General features: G+C 41.0%; 1 protein-coding gene across 2 annotated transcripts; it reads right to left on the reverse strand.

Annotated features, from left to right (window-relative positions):
• Window positions 1-17,188: 17,188 nt before the first annotated feature.
• Window positions 17,189-24,226, reverse strand: LOC110686130 (probable methyltransferase PMT5). 2 transcript variants are annotated; one of them, XM_021862712.1, is made up of 10 exons: window positions 23,685-24,226; window positions 22,879-23,558; window positions 22,646-22,781; window positions 22,271-22,511; window positions 20,667-20,892; window positions 20,313-20,470; window positions 19,902-20,205; window positions 18,658-18,790; window positions 18,132-18,333; window positions 17,189-17,619 (listed from the first exon to the last, which is right to left on the reverse strand). In XM_021862712.1, the coding sequence occupies exons 2-9, from the start codon at window positions 23,400-23,402 to the stop codon at window positions 18,184-18,186; spliced, it is 1,872 nt and encodes a 623-aa protein (XP_021718404.1). In that variant the 5' UTR covers window positions 23,403-23,558; window positions 23,685-24,226; the 3' UTR covers window positions 17,189-17,619; window positions 18,132-18,183. The 2 variants fall into 2 exon arrangements, with proteins under 2 accessions (XP_021718404.1, XP_021718403.1); XM_021862711.1 differs by having other exon boundaries at window positions 17,189-17,616; window positions 23,685-24,224.
• Window positions 24,227-24,506: the final 280 nt, after the last annotated feature.

The following is a 24,506-nucleotide window of genomic DNA, read 5'->3' on the forward strand; positions in this document are numbered from 1 at the left end:
CACGACGTCAGTAAGGTCCTTGTTGACGGTGGCAGTGGAGCAAACATTCTGTTCCGAAAGGCCTACAATCAAATTAAGCTGAAGCCCAAGCACCTTACGCCGGTACCCTACCCGGTATCCGGGTTCAATGGGGCTTCAACTTATCCAGATGGGAAGGTGACACTTCCTGTCACCATCGGTTGCGATGAGGCAGCCCGGAACGTCATGATTGAATTTTTGGTCATCGACGCTCCTTCAGTGTACAACGTGATTTTGGGGAGACCCATAATTCACGAGATCCAAGGGGTCGTCTCAACTTATCATCAGCTGATGATTTACGTCTCAGACGCCGGCTTCCCCGAAAGGATACAGGGCAACCAAAAGGACGCCCGAAGGTGCAACTACCTCAAGCCATCCAGTAGTCGCCCAGATGACGACAAGGATGAGGAGCACAAAGAAAAAGAAAGAGAGCCAAGCACAAAAAAGCCAAAAGGCCTAAGTGCTTCGGCCCAAGGATCTGTGCCCAGAGAAAAAGGGCCCGAAAGGGAAAAGGCTAGCTCTTCAGCTGAGCCGCAAGACTCAGAGAGCCAGCCGAAGAACAAAAGGACTGGGACACCTGCTGACATTGGCAGCAGGCCAGATTCTGAAGAGTCCAGTCCATCGGCAATGGACATGGACCAACAGACTGAAACAGTTGAGTTGGCCGAAGGAGACGGTGAGAAATGTGTAACAATCGGGATGGACCTTGATCCGAACACCCGTTGTGAACTTATTCAGCTCCTTTGGGACAACAGAGATGTGTTTGCTTTCTCGGCAGCTGATATGCCCGGGATAAGTTCAGACCTCATCTCCCATAAGCTTAATGTTGACCCGACGTGTCGACCAGTTAAGCAAAAGAAGCGGAATTACTCCGCCAATAAGAACCGAGACATCGCAGCCGAGGTCAAAAAATTATTGGAGGCAGGATTCGTCGAACCATGCCAATATCCAGAATGGCTGGCAAATGTGGTGATGGTTCAGAAGCCCAATGGTACCTGGAGGATGTGCGTTGACTTCACGGACCTAAATAAGGCTTGTCCAAAGGATTTCTATCCCTTGCCGAGGATCGATCAGCTAGTCGATTCGACAAGTGGCCATGCCTTGCTTAGTTTCATGGACGCATTCTCGGGGTATCATCAGATCTTTATGCACCCCGACGATCGAGCAAAGACAGCATTCGTCACGAACGCTGGGGTGTACAATTACAAAATGATGCCCTTCGGATTGAAAAATGCGGGGGCAACCTATCAAAGGCTGGTGGATCAAGTTTTCGCCGATCAAAAGGGCCGAAACATGGAAGTCTATGTTGACGATTCGATCGTCAAAAGCAAAAAACCAGAGGACCATGTAAAGGACCTGGCTGAAACTTTCGCCACCTTGAGAAAGCATCAAATGAAGCTGAATCCGAAGAAGTGTGTCTTCGGCGTGAAGTCAGGGAAATTCCTTGGGTTCATGGTCAGCAAAAGGGGGATTGATGCCAATCCCTCTAAAGTCAAAGCGGCACTCGACCTTCCTGAGCCGAAAACGAAGCGGGATGTTCAGCGGCTCACCGGAAGAATGGCAGCCCTCTCGAGGTTCATTTCCAGAGCTTCGGATAAGGGGTTACCTTTCTTCAAAGCCCTGAAACTCCCGAAAACAAAAGAGCTCGTTTGGGAGGAAGAGCAAAAAGACGCCTTTAAACAGCTTTGGGAGCATCTGGCTGAACTCCCAACGCTGGCTAGCCCAGCTGAAGGAGAAACTTTATACCTATATGTGGCCGTTAGCCCTGCCACTATCAGCGCAGTATTGCTGAAGGAAGAGAGTAAAAGTCAGCAACCGATCTACTTCGTCAGTCATACACTGACGGATGCTGAGACTCGCTATCCACTACTCGAGAAAGTTGCTTTCGCAGTAGTAGTAGCTGCTCGGAAGCTGAGGCCCTATTTTGATTGCCATCAGATAGTGGTCTTAACTGATCAGCCGTTGGAAAAAGTTCTCGGCAAGGTTGAAAAATCTGGTAGGCTAGCCAAGTGGGCTTTTGAGCTCACCGAATTCAGCATCAGCTACCGTCCGAGGGCTGCCATTAAGGCTCAAGCTCTAGCGGATTTCCTGGCCGAATGCTCATACCAAGAAGCGCTAGACAGTGAAAAGAAAGTTTGGACCGTGTTTACGGATGGATCTTCCACCGAAAACGGTTCAGGGGCAGGAGTAGTGATAACTTCTCCCGAAGGCAAATCCTTTGAGTATGCACTAAAGTTTTCTTTTAAGGCCTCGAACAATGAAGCCGAGTATGAGGCAGCAATCGCCGGCCTAGAATTGTGCATCTCCCTGGAAGCCGATCATGTCTGCTTAAAAACAGACTCTCAGCTAGTTGCATATCAGATCAGTGGCAGCTACGAGGCCAAAGAGCCCTCCATGATAGCTTATCTTGCCAAGATCAAATCAGTCATTGCAGAGCTGAAAACTTTTGAGGTTCAGCTGATCCCAAGGGGTCAGAATACTCAAGCCGATGCACTCTCCAAACTTGCTAGTTCATCTTTTACCGAGCTGAACAGATCTGTATATGTAGAAGTGCGTCGAGAGAGAAGTGTCGACGAAGCACCTGAAGTGTGCTGCGCTGACCCAGAGCCTAGTTGGATGGACCCCATCCTAGCTTTCAAGCTTCGGGGAGAAACTCCTGAAGATAAAGCTTTGGCCTCCAAGATGAAGAGAACCAGCTCTAGGTTCATTGTCTTCAGGGGGAACTTCTGAAAAAGTCCTTCTCAGCCCCATTGCTGAAATGCGTGGGACCAACAGATGCAGATTATATCCTACGGGAGATTCACCTCGGCATCTGTGGGAACCACATTGGGGGAAGAACCTTAGCCCACAAGGCACCGAGGGCTGGATATTACAGGCCCACCATGATCGCAGATGCTAAGGAGCTGGTTCGGAAATGCGAAAAATGTCAAAAATACGCTCCAGTTATCCATCAGCCAGCAAGGGATCTTCAGTCGATCCTTAATCCACTCCCGTTTTCCCAATGGAGACTGGATATACTGGGACCATTTCCAGAGGCTGTGTACCAGAAAAAATGACTGATAGTTGGTGTCGACTACTTCAGTAAATGGATCGAGGCCGAAGCAGCCTCGAACATTACAGAGCAAACTGTCAGAAAATTTATCCGGCAGAATATCTGATAGGCTTATCGCGTACCTAACAAAAATAACCTAACTATTCCTTCTAACTGTGTAGTAGGGCAAGTAAGGATCGAATCCCAAGAGACTATGGTTCATTCAATTAATCAGACTCAATTAATCACTAAGCACGTCACCAATCAATAATGGATGATAATAATCAACTAATATATTAAATAACACAATTAACTAGAGGAAATATTAATCAATAAACTAAAGCATCCAAGATCAAGCATTACCACGATTATGATTGATAAACTAATAAATCTACCCCCAATATATAAATCAATTGACAAGAAGAAAAGCAATCCCTAATAATAATACCAAAGGTCTCTTCCAAGTTATCAATGGCTTCCCAAATTAACTATCAAGCCTACTTCCGTGGAATCAAGCGAATAAGGGACATTAAACACCATGCCTAGATTCCTAATTATTCAATCATCTACTTCCGTGATGATCTTCAAACCCTTAATTGGAATAACCTAATCCCGTTAATACCCAACTTCCGTTGCAATAAGAACAAAGGGATGATAACAATACTAATTATTCCTAATCTAGTATTGGCATAAACACAATCAATTAAGCATGTCAATTGGGATTATTATTGGGGAATTTAAAGTTTTAATTCATGCATCAATCATAATTGGGCTACCCTAGATCTTGGAATAGAAAATCTACTCACACATATTGAAAGAAACAATAACAATCATGAATATGGAAAACATAATTGAAAAGCAATTATAATTGAAAGAGAATGAAGTAGAAGTGAATACCAAGGATTCTTCAATTGAAAGGAATTAAATTGTTGAAAAACAATGCTCAAATCTAATGGAAAGAATTAAAATTGCTTCAAAGTAATAAACTAGAACTCTAGAGAGAGAAAGAGGAATAATGGAAAACTTAAAACTCCTTTCTAATGAAGATTACAAGGGGTATTTATACCCTTAATGACCTAAAAATAAGAAAATAATAATACGGAGTGTCGCATAACTGTGCCCGGTCCAACCGGGCAAGCACCTCCCGATCGGGCGGTGAGAGTACGGAGTTGCTTTCCTTCGTAGCACTTCTTCCACCACGTGCCCGGTCCAACCGGGCGGACCTTGCCCGATCGGGCGCGTGGGGCGGTCTTCATAAATTGCTTTCTACCTTCGAAAATACCAAAAATCATCTAACTCCTATGTGCCCGGTCCAACCGGGCGGACCATGCCCGATCGGGCACGTAGAGGCTGCAGCAAATAGTTTGTATTTAACTCATCTTAAATCAGTCATAACTTCATATCCGGAGCTCTGTTTGAGGCGTGTAATATATCGTTGGAAAGGTCTTCAAGTCTACTTTCCAATGCAATTTGAATCACTCCATTATCATTTGTATATCAAAAGTTATGAGCATAATAGTGAACAGGTGTCATATTTGTCAAGTATTTCATCAACGTTTTGCTTCATTTTCACTCAAGTTCGTCTCGAACACATGATTTGATATTCTTAAGCAATATGTTTTCATACTCCATGATTATTATACTCAATATTAGCCAACCATACTCCATTTGCATATAAATCACCTGAAATTCATCAAAACACACAAACGAAGAGTAGTAGAGCACAACTTAAGCAAATAATGCAAATATGCACCAAAGATCTCTAATTTTGTAATAAAATGAGCTTAGATACCCACCTAAAACATGTGCAAAATAGGACTTATCAAATTCCCCCAAGCTAAACTCTTGCTTGTCCTCAAGCAAGACAATTAACAATAATCAACAACAATCAACAACCAAACAACATGCTTCACCCCATAATGCAAAATCAAACAAGGATTCAAAATCGAAATCAAACGAGCATGCATCCTAATCAACCAATCAAATTACTCAAACCGTCGATCCACCTAATTAATCGTCAAATGAGACCAACCATTTATAATTCAAGAATCGAAGACTAGAGTATCTCACATCGGTGGTCACTCAACACACTTTTTATGTGGCGAGCTAAAAATGAGCTCGATCTCTCACCATCCCCACCAACAATGCAATCCCCCCATCTCACAACACTCGCGTGTTTAGAGGGTTATAATAACGCTCAACCTAGTCAATGTCGACTTGAAATGCAACATATACTCCAGCATTTTGACAAAAGACTCAATTCACATGAACGCAATGCTATGCACGAAGATCGGAAGGACTTTGTGAAGCTTGTAACGTAGGTCGGGAATAAGAATGGGTAGGACAATAATTTGGGGAATGAGAGCTATAATAGTCTAACCGGGGGGAACTATCAAATGCGATGAGTCACACCTCGATTCATCAACTTCGATCAATGAAACACAAACCCAATTACAATGAAAACACAACCATCATCTCATCCACCTACATTCTCAACTCTTCAACCTTCTTTTACTTGTTTGCTTCATTTCTTTATTTTTTTTTTTTTATCTTTTTATTTTTTTATTTCAATCCAACAATTTTTCATTTGAAACTTTTTCCAAATATTTTTCTTTCTTTTCTTTATTTCTCTCTTTCTTTTTCAAGAAATGTTACTTTTTTTTTTCAAGTAATTCAATCAAACCTCCTTTTCTCACTTTTTCTCTTCTTCTTCCTTTTCTTTTCAATATTTTCGCATCAATTGCAACTTGAAACAGAATCACGCAAAAATACCGCATAAAATAGCTCCCCCAAGCTAGACTTGGGAAAAGTAATCAAATTGGGGCCAAGGGGTAATTTTTGTGGAGTTAATGAAAAATATAGTCAAGCTACAACATGGGTAAGCAAGAAGGGAACTGATGTTCTAATTTTGTCTGGAGGCTACCTAATGAACATGGCCTTCGTCATTTCAATGTGCACGTGCAATGCATTACGACACACTACTAAGAGTCTAAAGTCAAAACTAAGATCAATGCTACACCAGGAACTAAACACACACAAGAATGAATATATAAGGCTCAAGCCTCACGGTTAACACAGTCAAGCTCCTGAATCATACATAGTTAAATAACCTTGACTCCTACTAGGGATCAACAAATTCAAGGTCAAATCATGATCTTTTAGTCCACTATGCAAGTCTTTCAATCGAAAATAAATCAAAACCTTTTGGCATAAAGGATAGGGGCACAGGGAGGTAGTTCAATGGCCGTTGGCCGTTCATTATCATGATTCTTTTATTTTTCATTTCTTTTTCCAGAAGAAAGCATTAAACCTTACTTAGTGAAAACACACTAAAGTAGAAAGAGAGAGTGAAAGATGTACCTTGTGTACACAAGAACTTCCCCCCAAGCTAAATCAGACAATGTCCTCATTGTCTTAAAGGGAAACTTGTAGTCAAACCTCATCTTCATCATCACCCAAAATAATGTCACCAAAGCCTCGAGGATTGCAATGCATCTCAGAAAGTTATGGCCTGTCGAAATTGAGCAGTTTTGCTGATCCATACGCGCGCCCGATCGGGCGAGCTCTTCCTGATCGAACTCGAACGCAGTCCAGCGAATTCTTCTCCTTTTAAATCAGCCTTTTAGATCAAAATCTGCACCAAGAGAACTCCCACAAGCATAAGATGTACTCTCCTTACCTCTCTAAGAATCAAAGAAAAATGAAAACACACAAAAATTAGAAAAGACTAAAATAAAAATAATGAAATACGGGTTGCCTCCCGCAAAGCGCTAGTTTATCAAGGTCTTAAGCTTGACCATTCTCCTTCCATCAGAAGAATTTAACGCCTTGAGTAACTTATCATACGCTCCTGCAAACATTTCATTAAGCACTATATAGGGCTCAATTGCAAGCACAGTAATCCTTACATAGAAAAGATTAGGAGCACACAAAGATAACTCAAGGTAAAAAGAAAAATCAAAAGAAAAAGATGAAGATACACCACAACCTTCTGCTTCCTCCGCTAAAAATTTAGAATTAATAGAACGAACATGGAGGTAGTCTTGTTCTTTATCATCACCCAATAACGTCTCTATTATTTTACGCTCACGAATAAGTTCATTAGCAAAAGAAAAAAAATTTTCAACCATTGGTTCTACAACCAATGACTTTTCAACCAATGGTTCTACAACTAATGATTCTTCTTCTATTGGAACCAATGATACCTCAACCACTGATTCTATAACCAATGACTCTTTAACCATCGGTTTTTCAACAAATGATTCTTCCTCCGACGTATTATACAAATTATGATAATATTCATCATGAATCCTCCAATAAATTTCATTTAGAACAAACCGTTTTTTAGAATAATCATATATGAATGGAAAGATTCTAAAATCATCCGGAGCTCGAACAAAATACTCACTATAAGGGCAATCAGGGTTTTCATGATAAAGATAATAACAAGAACAATGGCCAGATGCAAGACGTGACAATAAATCATCCATCTCCAAGGCATGTATATCATCAACTCATAAGAGAAAAAGAAGTTAATAATAGCCAAAGCAACAAACCAAAATCTTAGCAAAAACGAATCACAAATAATTAGATGAAAACCGTTAGTCCCCGGCAACGGCGCCAAAATTTGATAGGCTTATCGCGTACCTAACAAAAATAACCTAACTATTCCTTCTAACTGTGTAGTAGGGCAAGTAAGGATCGAATCCCAAGAGACTATGGTTCATTCAATTAATCAGACTCAATTAATCACTAAGCACGTCACCAATCAATAATGGATGATAATAATCAACTAATATATTAAATAACACAATTAACTAGAGGAAATATTAATCAATAAACTAAAGCATCCAAGATCAAGCATTACCACGATTATGATTGATAAACTAATAAATCTACCCCCAATATATAAATCAATTGACAAGAAGAAAAGCAATCCCTAATAATAATACCAAAGGTCTCTTCCAAGTTATCAATGGCTTCCCAAATTAACTATCAAGCCTACTTCCGTGGAATCAAGCGAATAAGGGACATTAAACACCATGCCTAGATTCCTAATTATTCAATCATCTACTTCCGTGATGATCTTCAAACCCTTAATTGGAATAACCTAATCCCGTTAATACCCAACTTCCGTTGCAATAAGAACAAAGGGATGATAACAATACTAATTATTCCTAATCTAGTATTGGCATAAACACAATCAATTAAGCATGTCAATTGGGATTATTATTGGGGAATTTAAAGTTTTAATTCATGCATCAATCATAATTGGGCTACCCTAGATCTTGGAATAGAAAATCTACTCACACATATTGAAAGAAACAATAACAATCATGAATATGGAAAACATAATTGAAAAGCAATTATAATTGAAAGAGAATGAAGTAGAAGTGAATACCAAGGATTCTTCAATTGAAAGGAATTAAATTGTTGAAAAACAATGCTCAAATCTAATGGAAAGAATTAAAATTGCTTCAAAGTAATAAACTAGAACTCTAGAGAGAGAAAGAGGAATAATGGAAAACTTAAAACTCCTTTCTAATGAAGATTACAAGGGGTATTTATACCCTTAATGACCTAAAAATAAGAAAATAATAATACGGAGTGTCGCATAACTGTGCCCGGTCCAACCGGGCAAGCACCTCCCGATCGGGCGGTGAGAGTACGGAGTTGCTTTCCTTCGTAGCACTTCTTCCACCACGTGCCCGGTCCAACCGGGCGGACCTTGCCCGATCGGGCGCGTGGGGCGGTCTTCATAAATTGCTTTCTACCTTCGAAAATACCAAAAATCATCTAACTCCTATGTGCCCGGTCCAACCGGGCGGACCATGCCCGATCGGGCACGTAGAGGCTGCAGCAAATAGTTTGTATTTAACTCATCTTAAATCAGTCATAACTTCATATCCGGAGCTCTGTTTGAGGCGTGTAATATATCGTTGGAAAGGTCTTCAAGTCTACTTTCCAATGCAATTTGAATCACTCCATTATCATTTGTATATCAAAAGTTATGAGCATAATAGTGAACAGGTGTCATATTTGTCAAGTATTTCATCAACGTTTTGCTTCATTTTCACTCAAGTTCGTCTCGAACACATGATTTGATATTCTTAAGCAATATGTTTTCATACTCCATGATTATTATACTCAATATTAGCCAACCATACTCCATTTGCATATAAATCACCTGAAATTCATCAAAACACACAAACGAAGAGTAGTAGAGCACAACTTAAGCAAATAATGCAAATATGCACCAAAGATCTCTAATTTTGTAATAAAATGAGCTTAGATACCCACCTAAAACATGTGCAAAATAGGACTTATCAATATCATCACTCGCTTTGGCATCCCGAGAGTATTTGTCTTCGATCATGGGAGGCAATTTGATAACTTACCGCTGAAGCGGTATACAGATCAGTTCGGCATCAAACTGGCATATTCAGCAGTATGCCACCCGCAAAGTAACGGACAAGCCGAAGATGCAAATAAACAGATCTTAAATGCCCTCAAGAAGAGGGTGGAAGATCAAAAGTCCAAATGGCTAGAGGAGCTCCCTGGAACCCTTTGGTCCCTTCGGACAACTGAAAAAGAGGCAACGGGCCACTCACCTTTTGAACTGGTGTATGGTGCCGAAGCCGTCCTTCCAGTGGAAATTGGCTCTGAGAGCCTTCGAGTGCACCACTTCTCGGCTGAGAATGAGCGACTGATGAGGGAATCTCTCGATTTCCTCGACGAAGTAAGAGACTCAGCCCGAGACAGAATGGCCGCCTATAAGCAGAGAATCAGCAAATTTTATAACTGAAGGGTCCATGCAAGGCCTCTCAAAATTGGAGACCTTGTCCTTCGGAATGCTGCTGCAGTTCAGAAAGGCCGAATCCATGGGAAACTCTCAGCTGCATGGGAAGGACCTTATGAAATTTATGATGAGCTTCAGCCAGGGACATACCGACTTCGGCAGTTGGATGGAACTGAGTTGAAAAATCACTGGAACGCTGATGTACTGAAAAAATACCATGTGTAAACCCTTCGGGGCAGAACAATCTTTGTAAGTACATTTTGAATTAATGAAAGGCCTTGGAGCCGCCATTTATATAAATGTTTACAACTTTTTATCCTTTCAAAATTTTCTTTGTTCTATCTACTCTTTAAGGGTTTTTTATTCAGCCTCGTCTGAAACCTTCGCCTTCGGGTAACTGGGTTTCAAATTGCTGACAAAACTCGTCTTTTTAAAGAACACTGGTCTTTCAGCTGAAGTCAAACTTCAGTAAGACTTGTTCTCCAAAGACATGAGTCCATGGACAATTCTGGGATATTGCCTTAACTGAGCCTTGTATCCCAGAGAGCCATTATCCGAAACATTGCCTTTAGTTGGCCCTGTGTTTCGGGTATGCATTTTTCAAAGATAGACAGAAAATCAAGGATAACAGCAACAGTTGAAAATTTTTAAATCAGCCTCGTCTGAAACCTTCGCCTTCGGGTAACTGGGTTTCAGATGGCTGACAAAATTCGTCTTTTTAAAGAACACTGGTCTTTCAGCTGAAGTCAAACTTCAGTAAGACTTGTTCTCCAAAGACATTAGTCCATGGACAATTCTGGGATATTGCCTTAACTGAGCCTTGTATCCCAGAAAGCCATTATTCGAAACATTGCCTTCAGTTGGCCCTGTGTTTCGGATATGCGTCTTTTTAAAGAACACTGGTCTTTCAGCTGAAGTCAAACTTCAGTAAGACTTGTTCTCCAAAGACATGAGTCCATGGACAATTCTGGGATATTGCCTTAACTGAGCCTTGTATCCCAGAAAGCTAATATCCGAAGCATTGCCTTCAGTTGGCCTGTGTTTCGGATATCCAACTTTCAGATGAAGTCAATCTTCAGTAAGACTTGTATCCCAGAAGCATTGCCTTCAGTTGGCCCTGTGTTTCGGATACCCATTTTGAAGAAGTGAAGAAATTGCTTATTCAGCTGAAGTCATACTTCAATTTCTGGGGGGTAGGCAAGAAGCACTCTCAGTGCAAGTATGTACGGCAGAATTGAAGTATGTTCGGCAGAATTGAAGAAACAGAAACAGTAAAGCATTCAAAAACAAAGCAATTGAAGAAAAGAGCATCAGATTAATAATTCATGCTCAGAAATTGAGCTACAAGTTCAATTAAACTGTATCGGCAGCCGCCCACAAGCGGAAAATAATAGCTGCCGAAATACGTACATAAGCAAAAAAAATAAACTGTTGTACGACAAGGCAAGCTGAAGCAAAAAACAAGGCAAAAAATTCAGAAAGCGGCAAGTCTAAAGTTAAGCGCATGATGAACCGCAAGATTCTGAAGACGACTGCCCGAGTTCCTATGCTTCAACCTGAGGATCAGACTGATCAGCGTTGAGCCCCATGGTGGCCTCAGCCCCAGCAGCAGAAGAAGCGGGCTTTGCACTCTGCCGAGCCTCCCTTTCCCTCTGTTCAGCTTCCAACTCCATTCTCTCAGCTTCCTCTTCGGCTTCCTCAGCCTTAAGAATTTCAGCTTTGACTGGAGTTGCATACTTCATATGAGGGTCTTCGGGATTCTGGACCCATTCAGCACATTTAGACCAGTCCAGCTTTGGTTCAGCATGAAGGCAGACTCTTCGGCATACTCTGAACCCTTTCTGAAACCCATCTCATATTCCTCTTGGGTATAGACACGAACTTTGAGTAGAGCCTCAGCATCAGCCAGCTTCTTCTAGGTCTCCTCCAAGTCTTCCTTGGATTTCTTCAGCTCATCAGCGAGCTTGGAGGAGGAACCTTTCAGCTCATTCAGCTCCTGCTGAACTTGGGAAGCCTTTGTCTGAGCCTGGGCCACTTCAACTTTTTTGGTCATCAGTTGATCCATAGCCTCATGGAGTTTAGCTCTCTGAGCTTCGGCAGCAACAGCAGCCTCTGAGAGTTGGACATCTTTCGCCTGGAGCAGCTCTTCAGCAGCCATTCGGCTGGCTTCAAGAGCTTCTAGACGTTGCTGCACTTCAGCTTGTGCAGCAGCTCCTTCCTGAATACGGCTCTCAACAGCAGCCTTGAATTTGGAGACGTCCACTCCCATATGCTCCTGGAGGAATTTTTCCCCTTCCATCAGTGGGGGAAAAACTTCCTTCTCCATAGCGTCGCAGAAGGTTTTGAGGGCTTCAGCAGCTCTTTTCTCGTACTCCTCACCCTTCTGCTGCTTCTCTTCAGCTGCTGCTTGCTTCAGCTTAGCAAGCTTTAATTCCTCTTCAGCTACCTTCTTGTCGTGCACAGCAGCGTCTACCCTATCTTGTAGGGTATCTATCAGCTCTACAGTGAGAGTCTGATTGTGCACGAACTGAAAACAGGAAGACAAAAAAATAATAATAAATAAAAAATACATATATATTTATAATAATAAAAATAGAGCTGAATTTCAGAGGAAATGAAGACAAGGAAAATTACCTGCATCATCAGCAGTTGGTTAGACCTGGCTGGGTCAGGAACTGATCTGCTGGATTCGCCCATCCCAGCAGTGGCCTTCAGCGACAAGATCCTTGCCCTATCTACTTCGGACATGCCAGCAAAATCGCCGAAGTAGGCTGCAACTCCTTCTCGGTTCTGACCCCATATGAGGTCCCAGATGTGGTCTGGGATTGGAATTCGGGGGGCCGAGAAACCCATTTCTCCAGATTGCAGAGTCTGGAAGGAAGGGAAGGATGACGATGGAGCTTGATTAGCTTTGGATGGCTCAGCATCATCCTTCTCAGAGGAGTCAATTACTATGACCTCCTCTTCTTCAGGGGTGAGCACGAAAGCCTCAACCTCTCTTGCGATGTCTGCCGTGAAGCCCTCAGCACTGGACATCACGGCATCCTTGTTTTCGTGCTCAGCAGCACTCTCCTTAATTTCTTCTTGGACCGCTCCCTTAGATTCGGGAGTTCTCTGATCCACCTCCATCTCAGGAGGTGGCGGAGGGGTCTTTTGAGGTGATTGGGGTGGTGGCTGGGGAACCCTCGGCGATCCATTGCCTTCCTCGGGTTCCCTTATTGCAACGCCGATGGTCATCGGCCCCCGGGGTCTTTTGAGGTGATTGGGATGGTGGCCGGGGAACCCTCGGCGATCCATTGCCTTCCTCGGGTTCCCTTATTGCAACGCCGATGGTCATCGGCCTCCGCTGAAAATCATGAGGGCCGATGATGGCCATCCTTCGGCGCCTTTTCAAAAGGGGCTGCTCGTCCATATCTGAGTCTGAAGACTCTCCTTGTATTTGGTCTTCGGGACGAACAGGAGCTTTCCCTTCTCTATGTCTGTTACTCTCTTCAGACTGTAACAGACAAGGGGGAGGAAGAATGTGAGTAAAAAAAAAAAAAAAAAAAAAAAAAAAAAAGAAAAGAAAAAAGAAAGACAAAGTTAAGTCTGAAAGCTCACCGAGGTCTTCAGCAAAGCCTCGTCTTCTTCAGCTGCTCTAGCTGCAGCTTCTGCTTCAGCAGCTCTGGAGGACCCTTCTCCTCCTTTGCAAGCTTCGAGAACCCGTGCAACCTCTTCGGCTGTACGGGCAGCTTCAGCTTCTTCGTCCAGCAGCTGAGACCAGGGGTCTCTCTTCTTCCACCAAGGCTTCTGCCTCTGATACAGAGCAACAGCCTCAATTTGGAAGTGGGAAGAGTCTAGATGAACTTCCCTATGCCTCGGCTCAGTGATAGACGGGGCCCGTTCAGTTACAACTCGTTCTCGGTTGACACCAAGACGAGCGTAGTTAATGCCAACGTTGGTCTCGTCCCGCTCTGAAGAAGGAAAGGGGAAAGGTTAGTTCAGATAGGTTGGCACAGCATAAAAAAGCGAAGCGAGAGAAGAAAAAGAGATAGTTAAAAAGCCTCGGCCCCAGCCGAAGAAGCTTACCATCCTTAAACTTTCGGCTGAGGCCAACAGCTGCTAGCATGTTCTCTTGGAAAACGTAATGCGTATCGGGGAGCCAAGTCTCCGGGATATGCTGCATTCGACCACTGCCCCCCCGGTTCGGCAGCTTGTCGAAGATATGTTGCTGATCAAGGTTCGGATTCGCCCCGTTATCTGCGGGGGGACCTAGACTTCCCATTTCGGGATCAGGCTCAGCGAGGTACCGGGGAGCGCTGAAGACGCAAGGGTGGCCCGGATCTGTGGGTGCCCTAACCCAAATCCATTGACCTCTCCAGTCCTTGTCTGAAGAGTCGTTTGGCCACATGGTTAGGTATTGGGGTCGGGACTCAATCCGGTACCACCCAGAACCATGGCTTCCGTGCCCACTTTGAATATTTGGCACTAGCCGATGGAGCTTTTTGAAGCAGTGCAGGTTCGGCACATACTTGAAGAACTTGCAGACCCATAAGTATGTCATCACCCTTCGGATGCTGGTGGGAGTTAACTGACATAGAGAGATGTTGTAATGGATCAGCAAGTCTCGGACGAATACGTCCAAAGGGAACCTCAGCCCGTACTGAAGCTGTCTTGTGTACACCCCCACATACCCCGGGGGTGGACGATGGATTCTATCGGATGCCGAGGGCATTCGGCACCAATACCCATCAGCTTCAAAAATGCCGTAATGCAACTCAATTTGCTCGGCAAATCGATATTGATCGGCATTCTCCACCCACCATGGGTAGGGGCGGTTCTTTATCATGGCCGAAGCAACTTCGGCATTCTCCCATTCTGAAAACCCGGGGAGGATATCCCAAAGGACAGCGGGAACTTCATCATCCCGTCCAGAAGCGCTCGGCTCCTCCGTTCTCTGAGGAGGAGCCGAGGAAAGGGGAGTCGCCCTAATCCCTTCAGCAGGGTCAGACTCTGGCCTTTGTCCATTCCAGGTCCCAATCCTGTTCCTAGGATCGGGAATCGGCCTTGCTCTTCTTGGAGCACGGGCTCTACCTCTAACTCCTCTTGCCATTGATTATTTCGAAGAAAAAAGTCGAAAGAAAAGGGGAAGGAGTTCGAATTCGAAGAAAAATAAACTGAAATCAAAGGAATTTACCTTAATCTGAAGCGAAAGTTGCCGATTTACGAGTTCGTAGTGGCAAGTCTCAGTTTCTAAGCTTAATGCTCGGGGAATTTGCGAAGTTTTGATGCGGGTTCTTGGTTTCTCTCTCGAGAATTCTGGGTTTGTGTTGGTGAATAAGTGAGGAGAGATGACGCGCCTCTGTTTATATCTCCAGGAATGGGATACGAGGAGTCTGCGTTTTAATTTCTCTTAAATACTCCATTAAGTAACCGTTAAACACATGATCTTGTGATTAAACTGCCCATTATCCGTCCAACTTCCACAATCATCCGCCTTAACCGTTGTTATCTCATTAATTACGGTTTAAATTCAAAATTTTGGATTAATTAAATCATTTACTTCCCTCCTTTTCTGAATTAAATCAAACCCGACCCGTCATCCTTCCAAATCGGGTCTGGGGGGCAAGTTGTTTGGGTCCAATTTAGTCCAATTGGGCCTAGGCACTAAATGATCCAATTAAAAGCCCAAGGTCAAGGTTCAACTCTCCAATTGTGCTAAAGTCAAAGGTCAGCCCACAAAGCAAGCCAATTGGGCTAAGGCCCAACCTCTCCATGTATGATGAGGTATAAAAGCCATTCATATGTTCATTCATATGTTCATTCATATATTCTGATATATTCCATTAAAGCCTCAAGCAACAAACTCTCTTGCATAGTGTCCTCTTCTTACACATTGTACTGACTTTAGCATCGGAGGGGCCTTCCTCGGCAACACCCCCGAGGCTAGTTTACGTGTGTTTACTGTGCAGGAAACCTTCGGCCCAACATAACTTGGACTGAATCCAGCCTTCTCCGTTTCAGCGGACCTTCGGCAAGGTCCCATTGTTTTCACCCGAAACACCATCTACACTAGTACAAACTCTTCGTTCTTAAATGTTCTTCATAGCTACATACGAGATAGTAGTTTTAACACGTCTACTACTCCAAAACCTCTAGCAATAGTCACGGCCTTGGACGTGTCCCATGTCCAAGGAGCCGTGATATGTGCTAAAACAAGTGGGATTGAAATTAGAATTAGAAGTGGAGGGCATGATTACGAAGGCCTCTCATACGTCTCAAATAATCCCTTTGTTATCCTTGACATGTTCAATCTTCGATCCACCGATATTGACATACCAAGTGGGACTGCTACTATTGAAGCCGGAGCAACTCTTGGTGAACTTTACTATAACATTGCTCGAAAGAGTAAGGTCCATGCTTTCCCTGCAGGACTTCACTGTTGGCGCCGGAGGCCACTTTAGTGGGGGTGGCTATGGGAACATGCTAAGGCAATATGGCTTATCCATCGATAACATTATTGATGCACAAGTTGTCGATGCAAATGGTAGGATCCTTAACCGCGAAACTATGGGTGAAGATCTTTAAATTTCAATTGCTAACATAACAGTAAACCCAACACTAAAAATATGGATTTATAACTTACAGACGCTATAGTATGTGATTCGAGTTTTGACATATTGACTTCATAGCAATTGATCAAAATTGTATTATGGGATGATACAAGTATAATGGGCCTAGTGCCTTTCGCGGCTAATAGAGGTGGCAACATGTCGTTCGAATTACCTATATATATTTAGGTGACATATTCTTTGGTTTGACTCATATTTGTCAATTCAATCATCATAAAATCACTTTGAGGCACGTAACTTTTGGGCTGGGGCGCATTGTAGGGGTTTCACGCCTACACTACGGTCGTCTCAAATGAGATCATATATTGCACAATACTTCTGCAATGTCTAATAGAAATATGGACCAGGAAATGACAGTAGCACTCCAAAAATCGAAGGACTTCAGAACATAAAAATTGGGTTGCTGAAGCTGCAGCGTTTAACTGATTCATTATCTGCCCACGTTTGATTGTTTGAAGCATGGCATGCCTGATGAAAGCCTATGCGAGGTATACCTTAAAATACAAACACACTTATAAACTACAACACTTATAAGGTCAGCGACCAACGAGGATGTCAACTGATAACCCTTTTAGATTTTTACAATGTATATAATGTAAGCATATTCAAAAAATAAGTAAAAAAAAAAAAAGGCTGAGAGATATCATGTCTTCTTGCTGGACAAAAGTTTCACAGCATTGTGACTTGTGAGACCATTTTGGATAAGATAGGATAACTTTAAATCTGTGGTATCTATAATTCAGCTCTGAGCAATAACAGTATTATGATTAGAAAAATATAGCTTCACTCTTCCAATCATAAAGGATATCACCTGTTACATATCGATTGCTATGCTCTCTTCAGATAGACAATAATTCACCGTTACAACGATCAATACCAAAAAAAAAAATAAAAAAAAAAATAAAAAAAAAATAATCAATGAAAAATATAAAATACAGGAACGGAAACAAAAACTTGTGGGACGAGTGGTAAAAAAATAAAAAAAGAATGAATTGCTACAAATGCCAGGCCAAAAAAATTTGCAGCTTTTTTTTTTCTGCAATGAATATATTCTCCTAATCTACAACTTCAACCTGCCCATAGTCAAGGATGAAGACAGCCAAATTCGTCTAATTCTCAATAGCCCAAGCAGCTTCTGTACTATATTCATGTGAATTCTGCTTTACAATAAGCAAAGAGTAGATCAGTGCGTCAGTTATGCTGCTGAAGAATATTGCTATATAGCCTAAAAACTAAAGATCTTATAGTTTTCGAGAAGACATGTAGTAAATAGGAAAGAAAATGAACATAGAATTGATTTATTCGTCTGTACATAAATTATATAGGAGTAATTAACTGTTACACATTCACTAATAACATCCTTTTGCAGAAAATCAGTCACAGCTTAGCACAAAGCCAGAATACAGTTGCCACCAGTATTAACCGTTATACATTGCAACTTTGGCATATTAGCAATCAGTATAAGTAGTTGTAATGCCATACTAAATAGTGAATTCTTGAATAAAGTGTTAAAGTCACCAGGCATGTTTTTATATAACTCATCTAAAAATATTGACAAGAAAATAATAAGCAGAAGTTCATGGCTACAAAAAATCTCTTTAGCAGTAGAGTCCATGCACTGGCATTGTAAATTAAATCATGGCACAAAGCATAAACAGTTCAGATAAATTACCAGAGTTGACAATGAAGAGGCCCCTGCAGTGGAAGTCTGGATGATAAAGTGATTATTTTCTCAAGAATGGCTTCTGGCATACAAGAAGCCTCTGATCACTTCCATTTTGTGGATCAATCACCCTGGCCTCCCAGCGAATCTGAGTGGCATGTGTCCTTGCCATTTCTATGGCTCCAACATTATCAGAAAGAATAACCCAAGCCTAGTAAGGAAATACAAGGTTTTTGTCAAACTTCATGCCATGCGTGTAGCAAAACTCATAAGCAACAACACAAACGACAAACGTCAGCTTATACAAACTACTGCATAGATACACGTGAACAGAAATAACAGAGAAAATGTATTTACAATTCCTAATACTTTGTTTCCACCCATACCTCAACAACAGGGGAATGGAAATTGAGAAAACCTCTCCATCCTCACTTACCCCACTCTTCATAGTGTATAAAGGTATATATACAAACAAATAGAAAAGAATGTAACAAATTCATTTCCAGATACACAAAGCAATAACAGAAAGGCATACCTCTGGCCGTAAAATTCTATCCATTTCCAAAAACAAGTCCATCATACCACATTTCTCTGAACTGAGGAGAGAAAGAAGCCCACTGCCATGCAGCATGTCATAGGTTCGAGGATAAGTTGGGAAAGGCTCACACCTAGAAAAATCGATTAACATGATAAGCACCCAAATTAAAAATAAATCACTATGTTAATGTCATCTGTTGCAATATAATACTAAAGAAACAACCACATCCTGACATCCTACTCCAATGAAGCAGGCTCATATACTTCAGCATAAGAGCTAACATCCCTTTTACAAGGCAATTCAAAAAACTTTACAAAACTAAAGTAAAGCAAATATTAACAAATTCCTTGTGATTTATACTGAGATAGGTAACAATCAATCAATCAATCAAAGCCTTAATCCCATAAGTGGGGTCGTCTACATGAACCAAATTCCTCCTCCATCCCTTATGATCCAATGCCTCATCCTCATGCAAATCCATATACTTCATATCCTTCCTAACTCCTTCCAACCAAGTCATTTTCGGTCTCCCTCTCCCTCGTTTAACCCCTCCATGGTCCCACTCTCCCCCCGAACTTTCATCCAATCAGCAATAGACCTTACGTATAGAAAATATTTTTATATAAAATTACAGCTTCAAATATCAAGCAATCTTTAATCAGCTGTGAAAACTAATACTTCATACATTCTCCAATAGTTGTTTTCAAATTAGCTTTTTCAAGGTCATAGATGGAACCCATTTTAATTTTGCACTAGTATTAGTAGTATACACACAAACTGTATACATGCAGAGTCTTCTTAAATTCATTTCGATGTGTAATTCCCAAAATACCAAAATAGAAAACTGTTCTTATATGTAGCTACATATATTAAAGGAGGGCATTGGAAACCATGAAAAGCAACTGAAGCATCTATTAGAGAGCAAAGGGAGTTGGGGTTGAACATAATCAGTTAGTTAATTACAAGACTCTACTCTCCAGAGTCCAGAGGGATACACTCCTTCCATATTGTATATACAACAGACAACACTATGTTATTCAAGGTCCAACATTGACCATTAACTTCTCAGCATATATTCATAGAAATTACAGAAACTACTACAGAGTACATACTTAGACTTGTATTTAAAGTACAATCATTACAGCATATTTTGAGATCAGCATATAAAGTAAATAGTTTTGATAATGATATATTGGTCCAAGAGGTGTTAAGAGATTATGATTGTAGACATAAAGCCTTACCAGTCATGCAGAACACCAGCAAAGCCTTGATCAAGTATAAGGGGGAGTGTATTGCGACTCCCTATGGGAACTACGTTCATGACCCATGCTGATTTCTTCCCATCCAAAAGTGCAGCATTGAAACCCCCATAAAAAGCATTCATGTCCATTACGTTGCGTACCATGTTATATGGAGGTAATGGATCTTCATCACCAGGGCGTTTTGGATGGTCTGAGAATATCAAGGGGGTAAGCAACGACCAATAGTTTCTAAGGGCCGACTTCCAATATTCCCTCTCTTCATAAAACTCTCCATATTGAACACCTGCAGGAGGGGAGGGGGGGGGGGTGGTCAGCAAAACAGTATTTCAGTATGTCTGATCACTGACATGTTTCAACTTAGGGCAAGAATCTAATTGAAGCAATACTTTCCATGTACTTGTAGTTCTTCCAAGGTCAACCGAGAACCATTGGACCTGTTACGAATGGGAGCCCATCTTTTACTGCGTGCTCCACTGATGCATTTGACAAGGCGGCGGTAATATGATTGACTTTCATGCTCATCCTGGCAAAGAGGCAGCCCCTGTTTCCTATAAATCCAAGAAAAGAAGAATGAGCCTTTTTTTTTTATATAGAATGGTATGTCAATGAAATCAATAAACCATGAAATCATCACAACATGAGCATAATGGCGTGAAGTCAACATGATTCGACATAAACAACTTGATAATAAATCCACAACAACCAAAGTGAATATTAATAAGTTCCAATGTAGCTTCCCCTTACCTAGCTTCATAACAATGTGCATCAGCAGTTTTCTGCCAGATTAGAGTATCATCTTGCTGGTCCAGAAGACTCCAGCAAATCCTTTGAGTGAAATCTTCAACTGGAGTCAACATATTGCCTTTCTTTGTTGCCAACAAACTTCCTTGTGGTTTGGTTGTAGGAGAGGTTAAAACAAAGTAACCTCCAGGCTTGAGCAACCGGTCCACTTCTATAACAAACATTCCATCTGTTCACAACCATTGTTAGGATGGAAAAATGAACAATAGTTGTGCAAAGGCAATCAAATTCAAGCTTTCCAACAATAATCTTAACAGCAGATAATGTTCTACCTTAACAATATTTACTACAAGTCACCATGGGATAGGCACTGATTATAATTTCCACCGGGCTAAAATTCCATCAATCAAACATGGACTGCACAATTGGGCATACATACACTTATAATCTATGTTACGTGGACTCCGGAACGGGTGTCGGGCATGGGCATATGTCCAAGTGTCCGATCCGGCAAGTTCCAAAATTTTAGGACACGGGGACTCTTGTGCGATATTTGGACGGGTACAGGGACACATCAATACATCACTTAAATTTATATAAATAAATTATATACTACAAAAGCTTTAAATTTTTCATCACTTCCACCCCTGTTTTTTTTTATTTTAATTCTTTCCTCGATGAAATCTCCTAATAAATTGGCAATCTTCTTCTCTCCATCTTCTCTATATCAATGGTGGTTTTCGAACAAGATGTGTTTTTCTTTCATGTTTCTCCTCTTTTTTCCTCTCTACTCTTAACGAAAGTGTTCGAGTGCACAGGCGTCTCTGTGTCGTATCGACACGGACACTTCACGATTTTAGCCGTGTCCGATTAACATAGCTTATAATAGTAATGACAAAGAAGCTAAACCGGCAAGATTTTAATACTAAATCAGTTTGAGATGTTATAATAAGTGTCATTATTTGCCCAAAGTAAAAAGCACTATCATAGCGAGTTCCACATTTGCGCCATCCATCAGAAGACATAAACATTTATGCAGCACAAAGCACACAGGAATACCATTATTAGCCACTGCTATCTTAGTTACCAATCTCAAGGTCCTCAGAATTGACTTCTACAGTTCTCAATACTAAACTTCTTGCCATCACAACAGATCTGTAATGAGAAGCCTCATCCAGTTTGATAAATCCACACGACTAGAAAAATATTTGAACAGATAGCAGGTTGTATCCTAATCTACGAGACCAACTAATATAGCTTAAATTGAAATTTCTAATAAAAAAACTCATATCTTCTGAATTGAGGTCAGTGAGATTAGAAAAAAAAAACGGTACATCAAAACCCATCCATTCATAACAGTGAACTTTCCCTACCTACAGCAGCAAGAGCCTGCAACACAGGCAAAACCTTTTTCACAACTTCAATCTGAATATATTTATGTACTCCCGAGTGTAGGTGGAAGAAAATATATATTTGGTATAGTCCTGTTATGCTTTTATTCCAATTTGACTATGGCATAGGAAAGAATAAGCCAAATTAACAGTCCAAAAATACAAAGAAAAGGTTCAAATACAAGCAGTAATCAATTGAACAACGTCATTCATTACCTTTTCCATCCCAATCAATACCGCATTGAGCACAGTGTACCATGTCAAATGACAATGATGGATATGGAAGTTGCCTAGAGCTGAAATTGCCAAGCATTGCTGGAAGACCTCTCTCAAGGGCCAATTGAACTTGACTTCCAGTCACTTCATAAGCAGCAATACAAATAGGCATCAATTTTAAAGAAACTAAATGGGCCCCAAAGCTTCCAAAGCCACAGCCAATATCAAGCACAGTTTGCACCTGTAATTGAGAAGAGAGACAAACTTATAAGGTGCCTGAAAGAAGTTAGTCCCTCTAATTCAAAAGGCTGGCGCAAATAAAAACATGTCATTTCAAGCACAACCTCATCAGAAGTAATTCAGTGGAAGACTTACACCAGCTTGAAGGAAGTCTGAGTCACTACCAAGCCCTATAGACTCTGCAAGTTGGCGAGCATAATCTTTCACGCCATCAAAGATCAACCCATCATTATTGTGAAAAGCAATTTGGTTTTCTTCCAGTAACATCATCCTAGTGAATTAAGTTGAGAAATATAAGTTCACTATAAATTAGTGAGCCAAGCCATTTTTACCTAACACAATGTAGCACTATAAAGATAAATTTATACCTTTTAGTCATGCTTCCAGAAGAAAGGAAATCGTCTTTCGTGATCTTCACATTTCCACTCCAAATCACATCTCGGCCAGCAGGCCATCGCAAGGGAATCTTATACTCCTTCGGAGGCCTAACCAAGCACCGGTCTTCATTCCGAAACAACTCACAATGTCTATCAAACTCCTCACCATCTTTAAACCCCGCCTTCAAATTCGCGCTCAAATTATAACAAGGTACATAATTCTCCTTCTCCTTCTCCTTCCCACAGAGGGAAAGCTCCTTTTGCCTAGGATTATTCCCCGACGCAAGAAACCTCAAATCAAAATAATCAACTACTGCTTGCTCCTTCAACTTTCTATAATTGGTGTAAACATTGGGAAATCGAGGAGGTCCTATCGAATCGAATTCTCTCAATGACGATGATGAGCCTATAATAACAACTAATGCAAGAATACTAATAAGGCACAAAAGGAACCAATTATGCCGAATTCTATGACCAAAAATGAGCGACAATTTATTAAACCAAGAGCTTCTCATGTCCAATTTCTACCTTTTCCCCCTTCAAAAATTCATCTGAAAACACCAACAATTCCCCAGAAAATTAAACTAAATTCTTATTTATACTCTAATTATCCCAAATCTCTCAGAATTTCGAAAAGCATAACCTCTCAAATCAAGCACCAACAATTCCACCTAAAATTACGCAAACACAGATCTCAATCAAAATTACGCAATTAATCATACAATAATCAAACTCGTAAAAATTAATTAATCTCCAAAATAACATTAAATTTCACATTTAAAAAATTAAAATCTAACCTGAAAATCAGCGGAATTCCAGATCACAGCCTTCCTTCTTCTTCACTTAATCAAACTAATTACTCAAACAAACATTACAACCTCAAACTCCGCCTAGGGTTCACGAAAATGTGATCTCCAACTTTTAGGATCGAACAAATTAATCCTCCAAAAAAATCGAAAAAAGTGATCAATGTTCGAAAAAATTCAATGTACCAAAAAATACCAGAAACCAAAATACAGATAGTACGGAGAGAGAATGAAAATGGAGGAGAGAGAAAGCTTAGGGATTCAACAATGGCGGACGAAGAGAGAGAAAGAGTAAAAATCGGAGTAATCAGTTTTTTTGGTTGGAATTATGATTATGTTGGGGTGTGTGAGTGAGTGTGCGTGTTTCAGATCTAGGAGAGAGACGAGGGAATAATAATAAGCTAGCTAAATCGTACTCGTATCACATTTATTGTTTTCTTTCTTTTGAGTTTTAATTGTTTATGCGATTAGGGCCAAAATTATGAGTTTAAATTTTGATTAATGAATGATTAGGGATTATATAAATAAACCGTCCGTCTTGTGTGTAGTTGGCCACACCGTGTGACCACTTATAAAAGAACAAAGTAACCCCTTATAATGTTGATCGAGTAATCCCTGTACCACTAACCGAGTAACCCTATAATACTGACGAACTAACCCTTTAACACTGACTAAGTAACCCCTATTACACTAACGAAAATGATTTATTTAACAGTTGTTAATGGTTATATGATGTATGAGGATTTGATAAAAATGATCCCAAGTTAATGAAAATAACCCTAAATTAAGGGTATATATGTTATGTTTACATTT

The sequence above is a fragment of the Chenopodium quinoa genome, unplaced genomic scaffold (genome assembly GCF_001683475.1).
Source record: "Chenopodium quinoa cultivar QQ74 unplaced genomic scaffold, ASM168347v1, whole genome shotgun sequence".
NCBI lineage: Eukaryota > Viridiplantae > Streptophyta > Magnoliopsida > Caryophyllales > Amaranthaceae > Chenopodium > Chenopodium quinoa.

Excerpts from the sequence above, each read along its gene's own strand:
- LOC110686130 (XM_021862712.1), bottom strand. The coding sequence starts at position 23,402 with ATGAGAAGCTCTTGGTTTAATAAATTGTCGCTCATTTTTGGTCATAGA. Across the intron at positions 20,893-22,270 it reads TATTGATTGGGATGGAAAAG|ATGGAATGTTTGTTATAGAA; the intron begins GTAATGAATGAC and ends GGTTGTGAACAG. Across the intron at positions 18,791-19,901 it reads GCTGGTGTTCTGCATGACTG|GTGTGAGCCTTTCCCAACTT; the intron begins GTAAGGCTTTAT and ends CGATTTTTCTAG.